General features: G+C 41.9%; 2 protein-coding genes across 8 annotated transcripts in view; one reads left to right on the forward strand and one right to left on the reverse strand.

Annotated features, from left to right (window-relative positions):
* rex1bd (required for excision 1-B domain containing) lies at positions 1 to 13,065 on the forward strand. The gene is made up of 5 exons (XM_064989783.1): positions 1 to 137; positions 770 to 852; positions 1,031 to 1,235; positions 12,251 to 12,339; positions 12,776 to 13,065. Exons 1-5 carry the CDS (start codon positions 135 to 137, stop codon positions 12,846 to 12,848), a joined length of 453 nt encoding a protein of 150 aa, XP_064845855.1. The 5' UTR covers positions 1 to 134; the 3' UTR covers positions 12,849 to 13,065.
* Positions 9,727 to 19,537, reverse strand: part of LOC135556509 (cytokine receptor-like factor 1) — a 21,436-nt gene continuing 11,625 nt past the window's right edge. For 2 of the 7 annotated variants that reach the window (XM_064989776.1, XM_064989775.1), the window contains exons 5-8: positions 18,732 to 18,889; positions 18,220 to 18,388; positions 16,982 to 17,167; positions 9,727 to 11,310 (exon numbers count right to left, since the gene is read on the reverse strand). In XM_064989776.1, the coding sequence (XP_064845848.1) occupies positions 11,153 to 11,310; positions 16,982 to 17,167; positions 18,220 to 18,388; positions 18,732 to 18,889 (671 nt within the window). In that variant the 3' untranslated portion in view covers positions 9,727 to 11,152. Of the gene's footprint in view, positions 11,311 to 13,107; positions 15,139 to 16,981; positions 17,168 to 18,219; positions 18,389 to 18,731; positions 18,890 to 19,537 lie in introns of those variants that run through there. The other 5 variants (XM_064989777.1, XM_064989778.1, XM_064989781.1 and 2 more) reach the window with 5 other exon arrangements.

The following is a 19,537-nucleotide window of genomic DNA, read 5'->3' on the forward strand; positions in this document are numbered from 1 at the left end:
ACATAAACAGGAAGCACATTTACTTGTCTTCAAAATAGTTGAATCATGATGAACAAAGCCAAAACGATACGCGCTACTGTTTTACACCTCGCTTATTAACCAAACTGCACAGCAACATTTTCAACAACATTGACATGGTAAGTTTGTTGATTGCAATACATTTGTTTGAGACAACAACATGCAGTTTGTATATGAAAGCTAGTTAGCTGGCTAACGTTAACTTGCCTCGTGTGAACAACAGGCGACACCGGACAAGAAGCTAGTTATAATTAAGCACAAAGGCCCGAGGAGGTGTGGTATATGGCCAATATACCACGGCAAAGGGCTGTTCACGACGCAACGAGGAGTGCCTGGACACAGGCAATAGCCGTGGTATATTGGCAATATATTACAAACCCCCGAGGTGCCTTATTGCTATTATAAACTGGTTGTGTAACCTTTTATTTAATTTGTTAAGTCAGTTTAAGAACGAATTCTTTTTTACAATGATAGTCCACACCAATGTAATTAGAGAAGTAAAAATACATGTGTAAAGTTAGCTAGGTAGTAAACATAGCTAGCTAAAAATGTTGTCAGGTTCTTCAAAACATTTTGTAACCATGTCAGTGTAACACCACCTCCCCAAAATAGTTCGCTATTAGCAAGTTAACTGAGTCAAGCTACTGTTACCAGCTAATAAAATAATCTATTACTGTAGTTAGCTATTTTTTTGCTAATGTTGTTCACCACACACATGTATTTTTTTGTCTTCCCATTCTCTCCATCCTAGGTACCCACAGATTTTCAAGCATTGGTCCATCGATTTTATGCCGTTCAAGCTGAAAGGGTTGAAGCGTACAGGCTTTTTGACGAGTAAGTAGGCCTGCATTATTTTCAGTTGATGCATAGATGCACTTCCTGCCTTTGTTCACTTAAAGATTTACAAGCATTTTGCTACACTCGCATTAACATCTGCTAACCATGTGTATGTGACAAATACAATTTGATTTAAAGTAGGTAAGGATGGACTAACATGTTTATTTCTCTCCAGAGGCCATGAAGCTTACTTGAGGACAGGGCCCCACTATGACTTTGACCACTACAGGCAGCTGGTACATGAGATAACGCAGGCTTTCTGTGGCCTCTCGAAGGAGGTGCTAGAGATAAAGGAGCGGCTGCACCAAGACTTCGACCGTCCAGATCTCTCCGAACACATTGACAAGCTGCAGAAAAAAGAAAAGCAGAAGCTTGAACTGGTAACTACTCTCTTACCTAGTACACTGACCTGGGATATGCTTTAAGGAAACTCCTGACCTGTAAAACGACTAACTGAAATTGAACTTATCGTAACCAACACCGTAACCAAATTTTAGCCTGTACCAGTCAGTTTGTGCTATCCTGCCATCTTCTTGTCACTCATTGTCATGCCAAACATGGCTTGACTATGAGCAATGGAGTTGGCAAGATCTGGGACCAGGCCCCCAGTGTGCACTTGCTTGCTCTTCCCAAATTGAAGGATTGTGTCGGTGTAAACATGGGCAACATTAATTGTGTAGCATATTTTTTACACCAGGCTTAGTGGGAATGAATCGAAATGCCGCCTCTGCTGTAACAGTGCTCAGTTGACTGATGTTGGCGCTTAGGGATTACATATGGATATCAAGCATTGAGTTTTATATAGCTTATGAGTTTTCAGTTGAACATGCATATTTTTGCAGTGCAGTGTTCTGCAATTCCAGTCCTGGAAGTCTACTGGATGTGCTTGCTTTTATTCTAGACCATCAATATCACACCTGACTCAAATCATGATCTTCACACTCTAGGCCATGATTAGCAGAATCTGGTGTGTTAATGAAGAGCTGGAACAAATACCTGCACGCCCAGTAGCTCTCTAGGACCTGTTTTGAGGTTTCTGCAATACTGCATCACCTCCAAGGTTCATCATCAGACTTCCATCAATCAGCCACAAGGGGTCAGATTTCTCCTCTGAGAATGTATCCCATCCTGCATTTCCTGCTTCATCAGTGTTCATTGTTCAGCAATTGAATATAACAATAATGAATTTACCTCGTCATCAATAGAGAGAAGAGATTGTGCAACAATTGACACATAGTAGACATTTTAATGATCAAGCTTTGTAATGCACAATTGTAATGTGAAGCTCAATCGGTCAGTAAAAATGGGAATTTAACAAGATTTAAATAGGAATTTAACGAGATTTAAATCATGTCTTACATTTTCCATACTATCAATTTTCATAACGTCAGAAGTCTTGCATTGACTTTCCTTCTTCTGGATCTAGGCTAGTGGCAAGGCTCCCACATTTTTGTTATAGCCCTACCCCACATCCCAAATGTCTCCCATTTCATTAAATGGATTGTTGTATTTTACTGCAAAAGTGGTTAACTTGATAGATATTGTGTATTTCCATTGTTAGTGGTCACTCTACCATCTTGTCAATATAAGGGATCATCTTTGACCATTCCACCAAAGACCGTGATGCCCCTCTATGACAGTCATGGGGGCTACACTGGGAAAACATTTTTGTTCGCGCTACAGACGGCTATATCGGTCTGCTAATACCGGAATACTACTTCTGTCAAGAAAAAAAAAGTCTCCCTGTCCAGGAGATTTACACTGATATCAAAATGTCGCTCCTGGGTATGGCTACCTGAAACACAGCCCTTGTTTTTAAGTGTTTCTAAAATCCCCTATGGGAAAAATGAATGGTGGAAAAACGATTGGAACCATTTCCTTGATTGATGCAAGGTTTTATTAGTATTATAATGTGGTACTCTATAGGGAACTTTGTATTTGTAGTGAACTTAGTTCCCAAGTTATCGGCGTTCAGAGTGAGACTGATAAACAACTTGACTATACAGTTGAAGTTGGAAGTTTACATACTCCTTAGCCAACTACATTTAAACTCAGTTTTTCACAATTCCTGACATTTAATCCTAGTATAAATACTTTCTTTTAAGAATGTGATGTCAGAATAATAGTAGAGAATTATTTATTTAAGCTTTTATTTATTTAATCACATTCCCAGTGGGTCAGTTTACATGCACTCAATTAGTATTTGGTAGCATTGCTTTTAAATTGTATAATTTGGATCAAACATTTTGGGAAGCCTTCCACAAGCTTCCCACAATAAGTTGGGTGAATTTTGGCACATTCCTCCTGACAGAGCTGGTGTAACTGAGTCAGGTTTGTAGGCCTCCTTGCTGGCACACACATTTTCAGTTCTGCCCACAAATGTTCTATAGAATTGAGGTCAGGGCTTTGTGATGGCCACTCCAATACCTTGACTTTGTTGTCCTTAAGCCATTTTGCCACAACTTTGTAAGTATGCTTGGGGTCATTGTCCATTTGAAAGAACCATTTGCGACCATGCTTCAACTTGAGATGTTGCTTCAATATATCCACATAATTTTCTTTCCCCATGATGCCATCTATTTTGTGAAGTGCACCAGTCCCTCCTGCAGCAAAGCACCCCCCACAACATGATGTTGGGATGGCGTTCTTCGGCTTGCAAGCCTCCCCCTTTTCCCTCCAAACATAACGATGGTCATTATGGCCAAACAGTTCTATTTTTGTTTCATCAGACCAGAGGACATTTCTCCAAAAAGTACGACCTTTGTCCCCATGTGCAGTTGCAAATCGTAGTCTGGCTTTTTTATGGTGGTTTTGGAGCAGTGGCTTCTTCCTTGCTGAGCCGCCTTTCAGGTTATGTCAATATGGGTCTTGTTTTATAAATCATTTTGAATATAAATCATTTTGTACCGGTTTCCTCCAGCATCTTCACAAGGTCCTTTTGCTCCTGTTCTGGGATTGTTTTGCACTTTTCGCATCAAAGTATGTTCATCTCTTGGAGACAACGCGTCTCCTTCCTGAGCGGAATGGCGGCTGCGTGGTCCCATGGTGTTTATACTTGCGTACTATTGTTTGTACAGATGAACCGGGTACCTTCAGGAGTTTGGAATTTGCTCCCAAGGATGAACCAGATTTGTGGAGGTCTACAATTTCTTTCTGAGGTTTTGGCTAATTTCTTTAGATTTTTTTCCCATGATTTTTTGCAAAGAGGCACTGAGTTTGAAGGTAGGCCTTGAAATACATCCACAGGTACACCTGACTCAAATGATGTCAATTAGCCTATCAGAAGCTTCTAAAGCCATGACATAATTTTCTGGAATTTTCCAAGACGTTTAAAGGCACAGTCAGTGTATGTAAACTTCTGACCAACTTGAATTGTAATACAGTGAATTATAAGTGAAATAATCTGTCTGTAAACAATTGTTGGGAAAATTACTTGTCATGCACAAAGTAGATGACCTAACCAACTTGCCAAAACTATCGTTTGTCAACACGAAATTTGTCGAGTGGTTGAAAAACAAGTTTTAATGACCCCAATCTAAGTGTATGTAAAATTCTGACTCCAACTGTATGTTTATCAGAGATCTTCTGTGTATAAAGTGATGCGGAACAGCAAAAAAATCTAACCCACTTAGCTGATCCACGAGTGGTCTGAATCAGTTGGTAAATAACAAGCGTTTTCAGTGCAACTTTACTCTTTACTTTTCTCATTTGCAACTGCTACCTGGCCAAGATAAAGCAAAGCAGTTTGACACATGCAACAACAGAGTTACACGTGGAATAAACAAACATATATATATATATATAGTAGAAAAAGTCTATTCAGTATGTGCAAATAAGGGAGGTAAGGCAATAAATTGGCCATGGTGGCAAAGTAATTACAAATATAGCTATTAAACAAGAATGGTAGATGTGCAAAAGATGAATGTGCAAGTAGAGATACTGGAGTGCAAAGCAGCAAAATAAATACAGTATGGGGATGAGGTAGTTGGATGGGCTATTTACAGGTGCAGTGATATGTGAGCTGCTCTGACAGCTGACGCTTAAAGTTAGTGAGGGAGATATGAGTCTCCGGCTTCAGTGATTTTTGCAGTTCATTCCAGTCATTGGCAGCAGAGAACTGGAAGGAAAGGTGGCCAAAGGAAGAATTGGCTATGGGGGAGACCAGTGAGATATAACTGCTGGAGCGCGTGCTACAGGTGGTTGCTGCTATGGTGACCAATGAGCTAAGGCGGGGCTTTAACTAGCAGAAACTTGTAGATGACCTGGAGCCAGTAGGTTTGGTGACGAGTATGAAGTGAGTGCCAGCCAATGAGAGTGTACAGGTCGCAGTGGTGGGTAGTGTATGGAGCTTTGGTGACAAAACGGATGGCACTGTGATAGAATGCATCCAATTTGTTGAGCAGAGTGCTGGAGGCTATTTTTGTAAATGACATTGCCGAAGTCAAGGATCGGTAGGGTGGTCAGTTTTACGAGGGTATATTTGGCAGCATGGGTGAAAGATGCTTTGTTGCGAAATGGGAAGCAGATTCTAGATTACATTTTGGATTGGAGATTCTTCATGTGATTCTGGAAGGAGAGTTTAGTCTCACCAGACACCTAGAATATGTGGACAACTTCAAATATCTAAGTCCGAACCGTCCAGAGTAGTGATGCTGGACGTGTGGGCAACGATCGGTTGAAGAGCATGCATTTAGTTTTACTTGCATTTATTAGCAGTTGGAGGCCACTTAAGGAGAGTTGTATGGCATTGGAGCTTAGTTAACACAGTGTCCAAGCAGGGGCCAGAAGTATACAGAATGGTGTCGTATGCGTAGAGGTGGATCAGAGAATCACCAGCAGCAAGAGCAACATCATAGAGAGTAGGTCAGATAATTGAACACTGTGGCGCCCCCATAGAGACTGCCAGAGGTCCGGACAACAGGCCCTCTGATTTGTCACACTGAACTCTATCAGTGAAGTAGTTGGTGAACCAGGCGAGGCAATCATTTGAGAAACCAAGGCTGTTGAGTCTCCCAATAAGAATGTGGTGATTGACAGAGTCAAGCCTTGGCCAGGTTGATGGAGACGGCTACACAGTATTGTCTCTTATCGATGGCAGTTATGATATCGTTTAGGACTTTGCGCGTGGCTGAGGTGCACCCATGACCAGCTCTGAAACCAGATTGCATAGCGGAGAAGGTACGGTTGGATTCTAAATGGTCGGTAAACTGTTTGTTGACTTTGCTTTCAAAGACCTTAGAAAGGCACGGTAGGAAAGATGTAGGTCTGTAGCAATTTGGGTCTAGAGTGTCTCCCCCTTTGAAGAGGGGGATGACCGCGGTAGCTTTCCAATCTTTTGGAATCTCAGACGATACGAAAGAGGTTGAACAAGCTAGTAATAGGGGTTGCAACAATTTCGGCAGAGCATTTTAGAAAGAGGGTCCAGATTGTCTAGCCTGGCTGATTTGTAGGGGTCCAGATTTTGCAGCTCTTTCAGAAAGTAAGCTATTTGGGTGAAGGTGAAATGGGGAGGCTTGGGCGAGTTGCCGTGGGGGGTGAAGGGCTGTTGCTCGGGGCAGGGGTAGCCAGGTGGAAAGCATGGCCAGCCGTAGAAAATGCTTATTGAAATCCTCAATTATACTGGATTTATCAGTGGTGACAGTGTTTCCTAGCCTCAGTGCAGTGGGCAGCTGGGAGGAGGTGCTCTTATTTTCCATGGACTTTACAGTGTCCCAGAGTTTGCTACAGGATGCAAATTTCTGCTTGAAAAGGTAGCCTTAGCTTTCCTAACTGCCTGTGTATATTGGTTCCAAACTTCCCTGAAAAGTTGCATATCACGGGGGCTATTCGATGCTAATCTAGAACGCCACAGGATGTTTTTGTGCTGGTCAAGGGCAGTCTGGTGTGGAGAGAACCAAGGGCTATATCTATCCCTACATTTTTTGAATGGGGCATGCTTATTTAAGATGGTGAGGAAGGCACTTTTTTAAAGAATAACCAGGCATCCTGGTCGATTAGAGAGGCCTGCTCGCTGAAGAGTTTTAGGGAGTGTTTGACAGTGATGAGGGATGGTCATTTGACCGCAGACTCATTACGGATGCAGGCAGAGACCGCTGAGATCTTGGTTGAAAACAGCAGAGGTGTATTTGGAGGGCAAGTTGGTTAGGATGATATCTATGAGGGTGCCCGTGTTTATGGATTTGGGTTTGTACCTGTTGGGTTCATTGATCATTTGTGTGAGATTGAGGGCATCAAGCTTAGATTGTAGGATGGCCGGGATGTTAAGCATGTCCCAGTTAGGTCACCTATCAGCACGAGCTCTGAAGATGGATGGGGGGACAATCAATTCACATATGGTGTTCAGGGCACAGCTGGGGGCAGAGGGTGGACTATAGCAAACGGCAACGTTGAGAGACTTGTTTCTGGAAAGGTGGATAGTTTGTATGTATGTATATACACTTATTTAACTTGGAAAGTCAGTTAAGAACACATTCTTATTTTCGATGACGGCCTTGGAACGGTGGGTTAACTGCCTCGTTCAGGGGCAGAATGACAGATTTTCTCCTTTGTCCACTCGGGGGATCCAATCTTGCAACATTAGTTACTTGTCCAACGCAATAACGACATGCCTCTCTCTCGTTGCACTCCACAAGGAGACTGTTACACGAATGCAGTAAGCCAAGGTAAGTTGCTAGCTAGCATTTTAAACTTATCTTATAAAAAACAATCAATCATAACCACTAGTTAACTACACATGGTTGATGATATTACTAGATATTATCTAGCGTGTCCTGCGTTGCATATAATCTGACTGAGCATACAAGTATCTAAGTATCTGACTTGAGCGGTGGTAGGCAGAAGCAGGCTCGTAAACATTCATTCAAACAGCACTCGTTTTGCCAGCAGCTCTTCGTTGTGCGTCAAGCATTGCGCTGTTTGACTTCAAGCCTATCAACTCCCGAGATGAGGCTGGTGTAACTGAAGTGAAATAGCCAGCTATTTAGCGCAAGCTAATAGCGTTTCAAACGTCACTCGCTCTGAGGCTTCTAGTAGTTGTTCCCCTTGCTCTGCATGGGTAAAGCTGCTTCAATGGTGGCTGTTGTCGTTGTGTTGCGGTTTGAAGCTGTACTGTTACACTGGCAATAATAAAGTGCCTATAAGTACATCCAATAGTCAACGGTTATTGAAATACAAATGGTATAGCTGGAAATAGTCCCATAATTCCTATAATAACTACAACCTAAAACTTCTTACCTGGGAATATTGAAGACTCATGTTAAAAGGAACCACCAGCTTTCATATGTTCTGAACAAGGAACTGAAACGTTAGCTTTCTTACATGGCACATATTGCACTGTTACTTTCTTCTCCAACACTTTGTTTTTGCATTATTTAAACCAAATTGAACATGTTTCATTATTCATTTGAGGCTAAATTGATTTTATTGATGTATTATATTAAGTTAAAATAAGTGTTCATTCAGTATTGTTGTAATTGTCATTATTAGAAATACAGATTAAAATTGGCCGATTTTTATTTTATCGGCTTTTTTGGTCCTCCAATTATCGGTATTGGTGTTGAAAAATCATAATTGGTTGACCTCTAGTACAGGCCTGGATAGTAAGACAGAACTCTGCTGGCTATCTCTGCAGTAGACTGGAACACCGCACCCTTTGTCAGTTCTATCTTGTCGGAAAATGTTATAGTTAGGGATGGAAACTTCAGGGTTTTTGGTGGTCTTCCTAAGCCAGGATTCAGAAACGGCTAGGACATTCGGGTTGGCAGTGTGTGCAAAGGCATTGAATAAAACAAACTTAGGGAGGAGGCTTCTAATATTAACATGCGTGAAACCAAGGCTTTTATGGTTACAGAAGTCAACAAATGAGAGCACCTGGAGAGTAGGAGTGGAGCTAGGCACTGCAGATTGACCTCTACATCACCAGAGGAACAGAAGGATAAGGGTATGGCTAAAGGCTATCAGAACTGGTTGTTTAGTACGTTTGTAACAGAGAGTAAAAGGAGCAGGTTCTGGGTGCGATAGAATAGATTCAAGGCATAATGTACAGACTAAGGTATGGTAGGATGTGAGTACATTGGAGGTAAACCTAGGCATTGAGTAATGATGAGAGATATTGTCTCTTGAGACCAGGTGATGTCACCGCATATGTGGGAGGTGGAACTAAATGGTTGGTAAGGCATATTGAGCAGGGCTCGAGGCTCTACAGTGAAATAAGACCATCACTAACCAGGACAGTAATGGACAAGGCATATTGATATTAGGGAGAGGCATGCGTAGCCGGATGATCATAGGGGTCCAGTGAGTGGTTGGGCTGGCTGGAGACACGGCGATTCAGACAGCTAGCAGAAGGGCCTTAGGGAGGTCTCAACGAAGGAAAGTCTGTTTTAGCCCCCACGTGCGGTGACGTTGATAGACCAGTCGTGATGAATTAGTAGGGTTCCGAGTTGAAGAGGGGTCCAAGTCCAATTGGCAAAATAGGTATAGTGGCCCAAGAAACTGGCCGATGGATATATTCAGCTAACAGTCCAATATGCTCCAGACAGCTAGCGGGCCGTGGATAGCAGATGGGCATTCAGGCGACGTTGCAATGTAGGGGCCAGTTGAGTACCCCCCTCGAGCAGATTACGTCGTAGTCAAGTCGCGAAGGATCGGCGGGGTTCCGTGCCCTGTACCGGCAGTAGAAGGGGTCCGGGTATTGTAGCCCAGGAGGGGCTGATGGGCCTCTTCAGCTCTAGGCTAATTGGTGCTTGCATTGTGACAGACGTTAGTGTTACTGGAATTTCAGAATTCCAATATGTTTTCATTAATTAAATCACTCAGTCTATTTTCTAAGAATTAAGATTCCTATTTGCATAAAATATACAGAGACCAGTCTTATCAAAATTAGATAATAGTCTTTATTCTCGGAGCTCGCTGCCATGTAACCACGAACAACAGTAGGGTCGACCAGGACCAGAGAAGTTCAAAAGTTTAAACCGCTCGCTCACTCCAGACACACTTATCTAGATTAACTTCTGGAATCTTCACCTTCATCCATCACTATTTAGAAGACAGTTCCAGATAATGGAAAACCCAGGAAAACACTCTGTCTTATCTAAACATCCCAGAGCTAAGTTGAGTCGGTTCAACCATTTTGTTAACTTAAAAACCCACAATTCCAGTCCTCTCCAACCTGGCTGGAATGGTATTTATTTAATTTAATTACCCCCTGTTTCATGCTCCACAATCCCTTCCTTATGAATTTATATTGTTAATCAGATCTAAAAGAGTAAGTTTCATTAGTTATAGTTCTATTTAAAATGTAGATGTTGTTTAGTCATTATTCATAAAATTCCTAACAGTTAGCCAGGAGTAGCAACTCGGATTGCAGCTAGCTAGCTGCGATGATCCAGATGAAAAGGTTCAGAGCTTGCGGTAGGAACCTGGGAAATGGAGAGAAAATAGGTCTGGTATGCTCTGGTTTGAGTCGTGTTGTACGAACTGGCGAGAGCTTTCCGAGCTGACTATTAGCTAGTGAGGTGGCCTGCCTCTGTTAGGGGATTCCAGTTCCAAGGTAAATAAAAATACCTTAGAAAAAAACAGATCCACACCACATTGGGTGAGGAGGGTTGCAGGAGAGTATTTAAGTTGATTTTTCATGCCTAATTAGCCTGTGGGTGAGTTTTATGTGGAATGTGGCAAAAAGTCCTGCAGTTCTGTCCTACATAGTCCTTTGGAAGTCGGTTTGGATGATAATTTGGCTGATATTAACCGAGTAGTTGGCTGTGATTGCGGTCTGAGGCAGGCCCAGAAGGAGATGAGAGTAACTGAACCGGTGAGGCGGCCTCAGGTTAGAGGTTACTTTTGTAGGCCATAGACTGACTAAGAAGCATTATATGGGACGTAGCAGAGCTCCATATACATTTGAAGATGATCCCTGGACTGTGGAGGGGTTGCAGAGGAAGTGGAGCTTGTTAAGCAAAGTGCACAAAGGCCACGAAGTCCATCCCTAGCTACTGTAAATAATGACATACAGCATCTTTGTTTATTTTTGACCATTCTAAGGGGCCTCTTGTTTGCCATAGATGGCATATATCCTTAAACAGATGTTGGGATTACTGCAAAGTTTCCCAGACAATGCATGACTCAGCTTAACCTGAACATTTTCAGAGTGCACCTGTACATCCTAATGTGGATCACGAATGCAGTGAGCCAGCGTAAGGTCATGTTCGATTCAGGCAGCCGTATTGGATTATCAATGAATCAAAGTTCACTTCTAAATGATAAGGAGGTGACTTAATTAAGAGCCTGGAGGGGCAATTTAACAAACAGCAGGGGCACGTTTTAGAGTTAGGGAGAGGGTGTCCGAGTCCAGGGTTGGATTTTCTTCCCTTTTGTTGGAGGTCCCAGTTGTCTCATTGATCCCCAGAGGCTTGTAACTTGGAATATTTGGTGTTGCCATGCCGAGCAGTCTGCAGCCTTTAAAAAAAAAATCCAGACAAAGATTTGAGTAATTATGGAAGGCATATTGAATTCCCAACTAAGTTGAATTGCACCAAAATAGTCTTCAGTACAGGTCATAAGAACAGTACACATCTGAAATATGTCTAAATATATCTATATACAAGTGATGTAACCACCATTTAATGGAATTTTGGCCACCATATTGGATTTTGGCCATCATATTGGAAAAGGAGGCACATCTAGGGGTGTCCCTAATGTAACTGCAAAAATAACAAATAAAAATGTGTTAAATAAAAAGAAAGTTTTCGGTGTCTGAGCCCACTTGTCTTATTTGGAGCTGATTAGATTACAATAGCCACAACATCAAAACACTTGTAACTGTGTTTGTGTCAGGCAGAACCATACAGCACTGAATAAGAGCAGATATTATTTGGAAAGCTGTTCTTTTAATCAGCTACTAAAAAAGGAAGGCTTACATACATCATAAATATTCATAGTTTATATTTCCGCCTATTGTATCTCTGTGTTTTACATGTCTAAGATGCATTATGCTATCCTTATGTTTGTGGGTGTATGAAGGACCGATAACAGACTACTTCTGTTCCAAGTTTGAGCAATATCAGAGCTTGCAATATTGCGTTACATGAGCTTATGTGACCCCCCACTCCAGCCAGGCATTATTCTGCAGTTTTTAATAAGTTTAAGTCACAATTATCTATCAAATTAACCACTTTTGCAGAAAGCTATTTTTACACAACCATCCTATTCATAAATTGGAGATATAAGAGATGTGAAAAAAAAATGGTTGCGTTTTGTTCTACGTGGGGGAGGGGTTTCTCAAAAACTAAAGCCCTTTTTGAGGATTGGTCTCTAGTCTGGTCCAGGCTGCTGTTAACATTTGATTGCTCCAGCTCCACGTCTGATAAATGGTTTACACATGTCTCATTGTCCACAGACGGCTAAGCTGCAGCTGGCAAAGCAGAAGGCTCAGGATCACCCAGAAGACGAGGGCTGTCAGGAGAAGATCCAGGAGGTCAAGCAGGAGTAAGAGCAGATTTCACTCTTCCTTTCAGGGCTTTGTCTCCCCATTAACCAACTCATTCCCTCAATGTGCTGACTCAAACTGCTGAGTGTTGAAGCTGCAGGGGCAGCTCAGTGTCTTGTTAAGTTGCTCCATTGCCGTGTGGTTAATCACTGATGTCATTTCTCATTAGACCAACCTGCTGTTTGCATGCAGACTACTCACAGGGAATGCATACGGGGCTCTCCAACCCTGTTCCTGGAGAGCTACCCTCCTGTAGGTATTCGCTCCAACCCCAGTTTGGTTTTCACCCCAAACCTGGTTCAACTTATCAACCAGCTAGTTATTAGAATCAGGTGTGCTAGATTAGGGTTGGAGTGAACCTACATGACGGTAGCTCTCCAGGGACAAGGTTGGAGAGCCCTGCTCTAATGCCTCCATCTGTCTTCCCTGCTGCAGCATCATAAAGAATAAGGAGGCCCTGAGTGACATCCTGCAGGACTTTAAATACGACTCCGAGGAGTCTGTGTGATGGGGACTCCCAGGAGGTTGCCGCCCAGACAGGGATTGATGGACTCCTCTGCTGCAACTTCCCCCTTTTTATTCATTTGCCTAAGTTATTGATCCTTCCTTGGCTCCACCTGACTGCGGCAGTGTCTGCCCAGGGTCATTCCGTACCCTGCTTATCTCTGCATGTGCGCCTGTTTGATAATTTGCTCTTTTAATTAAAAAAAACATTCCAAGGCAAATGTTATTCCTTTATTGTTTTATAGACTAACTATTTGACAGTTATATTTATCATTGATAACTGAACATAACTTAATGAGAGAAATTATTAATTTGAATTTCTTAAATATTCATATACAAAAATATAAGCAATATAAAAATGTCCTCATCTGCACAGTCACTCAGACACAGTATATACACTTAAACATTTATGCCACTTATTTCAACAAAAGGAATCCAGAGTAGTACAAACCCAAAGAACCAGAACACTTCCATATGACCAACAAACTGCAGAAATATCTGAAGTTCAATTGCTGTGACTGTATACACCAGCCAATCTACAAAATGGTGCATGAGCATACCAACCAAGTTTTTGTAAAGACCTATGCAATTACATTCATTAATGCATACACTACATGACCAAAAGTATGTGGACACCTTGTCAAATATTTAATTCTAAAATCGTGTAAATGAATATGGAGTTGGTCCCCCTCCTCTGCTGCTATAACAGCCTCCACTCTTCTGGGAAGGCTTTCCACTAGATGTTGGAACATTGCTTCGGGGACTTGGTTCAATCCGGACCTTGTTTTGTGCACAAAGGAATTGTCTTGCTGAACAGGAAAGGGCCTTCCCCAAACTGTTACCACAAAGTTGGAAGCACAGAATTGTCTAGATTGTCATTGTATGCTCTAGTGCTAAGATTTCCCTTCACTGAAACTAAAGGGACTGAACCATGAAAAACAGCCCCAGACCATTATTCCTCTACTTAACTTTACAATTGGCACTATGCATTGGAGCAGGTAGCGTTTTCCTGGCATCCGCCGAACCCAAACCCAGTCGGATTGCCAGATGGTGACACGTGATACATCACTCCAGAGGATTCGTTTCCACTGCTCCAGAGTCTAATGGCGGTGAGCTTTCCACCACTCCAGCCGACACTTGGCATTGCGCATGGTGATCTCAGGCTTGTGTGCGGCTGCTCGGCTATGGAAACCCATTTCATGATGCTCCCAACGGCCAGATCTTGTGCTGACGTTGCTTCCAGATGTAGTTTGGAACTCTGTAGTGGACAGACAATTTTTTTTAACGTGCTACCCACTTCAGCACTCGGTGGTCCTGTTCTGTGAGCTTGTGTGTCCTACCACTTTGCACCTGAGATGTTGTTGCTCCTAGATGTTTCCACGTCACAATAACAGCACTTACAATTGACCGGGGAAGCTCTAGCAGGGCAGAAATTTGACCAAATGAAAGGTGCCACTTTGAAAGTCAGCTCTTCACTAAGGCAATTCTACTGACAATGTTTGTCTGTGGAGATTGCATGGCAGTGTGCTCCATTTAATACCTGTGTGGCTGAAATATCCAAATCCACACATTTGAAAGGGTGTCCACATACTTTTGTTTATATATAGTGTGGCTTAGACAACTGTGTGGCTATTAAAGTTGTTAGAATGGAAATACATTATGAAAATAACTTAATCTTATTGAATTCTGACATGTTCTGTGATTGAGTTTCCAGAACAGGAGCTGAATTGGTGAAGTTCTTTATTGTATATGACATTCCAGCAATATTGCATAATGCCCTTGTCTGGGGTAAAAGCCTGTGATGGTGGCCACTATGTGTCTGATCTGACAGTAGTCTGTAAAATGATTTATGGCCATCTGAGTCGAGCACATACTAATGTTGCATTAAGAAACTTTTCCATGCTCCCACTCAGCGATGGTCTGAAATGTGCTCAGAAAAAGGCTCTCCACTTTGGCACTCCCAGGAGATGTGAGTGTAAGAGTGTGTTTGTGTGGAGAGGAGGGGATGGAGAGGAGAAGTTCTTAGAGATGGGATTCCACTCTATTTTAATCCAGGGCTGCAGACAGCAATGTAACACGCTGGCGTCTTGCATCAGTTCTTTTTCTGTTCCACATGGATTCCTACAAAGAAGAGTTGTTGTGTGTGACCAAATGCTGGAATATCCAGTGTTGGATCGCTTTCACCGAGAGGCCTCAAAGTGGCCTTCTGACAGTTTCTCAGTTGCTGTTGTGAATGTTGCTTAAATATTTCAATGATGTTTTAGGATGTGTTATGATTTATCGCCTTATAGAATCTGAAAGGGAAAACAAATGTTTAATATTGGGGTAATTCAATTGAACGGTAATTCCTATTCCATATCATACTGACACTAATTGGTTTTTAGTTTATTTGGATCCCCATTAGCTTTTGCCGAAGCAGCAACTATTCTTCCTGGAGTCCATGAAAAAATATAAAACATGACAAGTAACAAAACACTGCTACACTGATAGACAGTCACACAAATGTAAAATACAACGATATACAACTAAATACTGTGTGTAGATTGTGTTAGTGTGCCTATTTGTGTGTGTCATTTCACAATCACCATTGTGCCTTTAATGTGTTTAAAACCTCTTAAGGATCTGACCCCTTTTTTTCAATTTTCGCCTAAAATGACATACCCAAATCTAACTGCTTGTAGCTCAGGACCTGAAGCAAGGATATGCGTATTCTTGATACCATTTGAAGGGAAACACTTTGAAGTTTGGGGAAATGGGAAGTGAATGTAGGAGAACACAACACATTAGTTCCGGTAAAAGATAATACAAAGAGAAAAAACATGTGTTTTCAAAGTTCGTTGTTTTTCGTCTTTGAAATGACATAATGTATTATTCCAGCCCAGGTGGAATTTAGATTTTGGCCACTAGATGGCAGCAGTGCATGTGCAACGTTTCAGACTAATCCAATGAACCATTGCATATATGTTCAACATTTTGTATCAAGACTGCCCAAATGTGCCTAATTGGTTTATTAATACATTTTCAAGTTCATAAGTGTGCACTCAAACAATAGCATGGTATTATTTCACTGTAATAGCTACTGTAAATTGGACAGTGCAGTTAGACTAACAAGAATTGAAGCATTCTGCCATATCAGATATGTTTGTCATGAGAATTTTTTTGTTGTTACTAACAACCTCATGCTTATCACATTGGCCTACGTTAGCTCAACCGTCCCGCGGAGGGGACAACGATCCCGTAGAGGTTTTTAATCTGTTTTGTCTAAGGTAATTTTGCTGTTTACTTTAGAAACTGGAGAAGGGAGTTCCATACGATCATGTATAATACTGAGAGTTGCCGTGAATTTTCTTTGGACTTGGACTGTGAAGAGACCCCTGGTGGCATGTCTTGTGGGGTATGTATGGGTGTCTGAGCTGTAAGTTGAATATTGTATTGGTAACATCCAGTTGAACTGCCCTTTTTTCTCAGAGCAGTTAAACACCGACACTATTCAGGATACGCCACACTAATCAGGTGAGCTAAACGTGTCAGGCAGTTCTCTTGTCCTCAGTAGCATAACAACCAACGATTAGGTTCAGGGGGCGTACAGAGGATGTGGCTTAGCGGTGAGCTCAGTCCTCCTGGCTGCCATTTGGGGTGAGTAATGTTGTGAAACAAGCTCCTCACATCACAGAGAGAACACAAAAGCAACACAAAGTGGTTGTTAATTATATTAACATGCTCATTTCTCTTTGTTGTGGTAATCGACTGAAAATCAAATCTGTGCCATTAAAATAATAAAATGACATTGCATGACTCAGAAAACTGAGTGGATATCAACATTAAGCTGTACTCTGTGCCGATAAAGTGGAAACCGCACACATACCTGAGCATAAAATGGACAAAGACATCAGAAAGTCTAACAAGTTCTTGGGCAATGATGGTTCTGTGTGCTTCCACAACACTGAACACATCGCAAAAGTTAAATTCAGGATAAAGAGGGTCAGAAAATCAGGGTGTATGCAGAGTTCAACACTTTGACAACAGAGGGTGTTGTTGTGATAAGGAGCTACAGTAGCCTAGTGGTACATAGCATAGGCTTCACAGTTATGTACCATGACTGAGTTGTAACAGAAATAAAGGGGATATTATTCTTACCTACCTGGTTGCGCGTTTTATGCGATTTCTGCAGCCACACCCGCCACTGGTCGTAGAGTTTGATTGACATGCCGCTGCAGCCATAGGCGTGTTTGCGAACCCAGCCAAAGAACTGCTTGAGCTCCCGTCGCAGGGTGGAGTTCTGATCGCCTGGCTTGGGCTCACATGACCCAGTCTGCAGCCGCTCTGCCCAGGGAGAAGACAGTGTGAACAAGGTTAGTCAGAGAGGACTGCTCAGAGGAACACTGGCTCCAATTCAATTGAACCTGCCACAGCCGTGTTTACGCAGTGCCTTTGTGTACAAACTACTCCCCGTCCACACACTTCCTGCAGTACCCCGTAGTCATTTTTTGATTTTATTTGACCATGTGGAAAAGTGCTGTCGCATAACCGCAATGCAGATTTGATTGAATGGAACCTAATGTTCTCCTACAACTAAATCAGCTGGAGACGAGCGGTCAGTGGCTCACACGGGGCTAGGAACTCTGCATGACCTCTGGGCTCTGGCTAATGTGCAAGGTCATTCTCTTGAGTATTGAGATTATTTGATTACAATAGATTCAATATGACTACATTTACAAAATTGATTTGGTGCACTCCCAATATAAAGCTGGCCACAACCAATATCCCATGGCAAACAGAGCCTGATACCAGCTTCCTCCCCCTTCTAAGTAAATACCACATAACCTTTGTAACCCATTATCTGCCATTGTACTCCCCAAATCTGTTTTCACTCTGTGTTAATGCCCTGTGTGCAACTGACAGACTGCATTTCAAGTTGCCTAACGAAAGAGAAAAAAAAGTATATCTATCTGATGTCTCCCTCAGCTCTTTGCCATCTCAGCTTGAGTTATTTTAATCCTCAGATGAAAGATTTCTATCGTGTAATTTGATGTTTGGCGTTCTGTGGTCACATACGGTTTGAATCTCATTTTCCCAGGATGTTGAAGACTAATCTGGGATGAGGTTATTGTTTCTTTGGTTTAATTGGCAATAAAAGGTTGATTATTAGAGGACAATTTAATGTCCCATGGCTCATCATGAGCCATAATAATATTAAACTTTACAAGATTTCCCATAAAATCTTCAATGTGCACTATTGAAGATCAACAAGTGCTCACGAATGTCATAAATGCCCCGGGAAGCTTATGTCTGTTGTAAATAAATCCTAATGCAGTGTTATAACACCTTATGAAACCTATCCTTCCTCTTAAAGTGCTATGTAAATCTTTACTCACCACTGTGGGGTGTGGAGGCAGCTGAAGGGTGGCTCCAGTCACTCCAAATCCCAGCCTTCCTGGAGCCGTAGATCCCCACTGGGTTGCACCTCACCTGGACAAAGTACACCGTCCCTGCCCTAAGCCCCGCTAGCCGGCACGATGTCTGGTTACCGACATCGTCCACCACCTGAGAGACATCAAAGAAAATATATAAAAAAATACTCTCATAGTGAATCTATTAACCACACACGCATGCACACATTCCTGACAAAAACACGTTAAGTAGCAGAAATCAGACGTTCACACCCATCTTTCAGTAAAAACAGAAGCTTGGCTTGCACAAGCTTGGTTTGAAAGCCAAAATACAGCTCTGTAATCCCTCGAGAGTACCTGACACTCATACATCTCAAATATTTACACAGATATAAGATGCCATAGACGTGGCACTGTACCTCAGAAAGAGAGATGGGGAGAGAGAGAAAAATGTGAATGAATGTTGAAACAAAGCTGGAGTAATGTTACTACTCTACCTTCCATTCAGTGCTGTCCTCCAGTCGGTAGCGTATCTGGTATTTGGCCTGGAAGAGGAAGTCTTTGAGTGCTGGGGGGCTGCCCCAATGCACTGTCAGCTGGTCCTCAAGCTCCCCCACACGACTCACATGGACATTGTCTGGAGGGTCTGTGGTCACTGAAACAACAGGGATGTAGACACCGGTTGGTCACAAAGCTGTGTAATGACTAAGCCTACGTGTGCTAAGCCTACGGAACAAAAAACTCAATACAAATTTCCAGTGGTAAAGTACTTAAGTTAAAATGTAATGTACTACTTAAGTCGTTTTTTGGGGTATCTGTATTTACTATTTATATTTTTTGACTACCTTTACCTCACTACATTCCTACATAAAATAATGTACTTTTTACTCCATACATTTTACCTGACACCTGATATACTCTTTACATTTTGAATATATAGCAGGACAGGAAAGTGGTCCAATTTATTCACCTCTCAAGAGAACATCCCTGGTCATCCCTACTGCCTCTGATCTGGTGGACTCACTAAACGCAAATGCTTTGATTGTTGGAGTTTGCCCCTGGCTATCCGTAAATTTAAAAAACAAGGAAATGGTCCCGTCTGATTTGCTTAATACAAGAAATGTGAAATGATTTATACTTTTACTTTTAATACTTACAGTAATTATATCTGAGCAATTACAGTAAATTTAAAACATATTTCTTCTGACTTTTTCTCAGATAGTATTTTACTGGGTGATTTTTTTTTAAATTAAGGTATCATTACCTTTATTCAAGTATGACAATTGAGTACTTTTTCCACCAC

The sequence above is a fragment of the Oncorhynchus masou genome, chromosome 15 (genome assembly GCF_036934945.1).
Source record: "Oncorhynchus masou masou isolate Uvic2021 chromosome 15, UVic_Omas_1.1, whole genome shotgun sequence".
Classification (NCBI taxonomy): Eukaryota; Metazoa; Chordata; class Actinopteri; order Salmoniformes; family Salmonidae; genus Oncorhynchus; species Oncorhynchus masou.

Coding starts and splice junctions, on each gene's coding strand:
- rex1bd (XM_064989783.1), top strand. Junction 853..1,030: donor GCGTACAGGCTTTTTGACGA/GTAAGTAGGCCT, acceptor ATTTCTCTCCAG/AGGCCATGAAGCTTACTTGA. Junction 12,340..12,775: donor ATCCAGGAGGTCAAGCAGGA/GTAAGAGCAGAT, acceptor TCCCTGCTGCAG/CATCATAAAGAATAAGGAGG.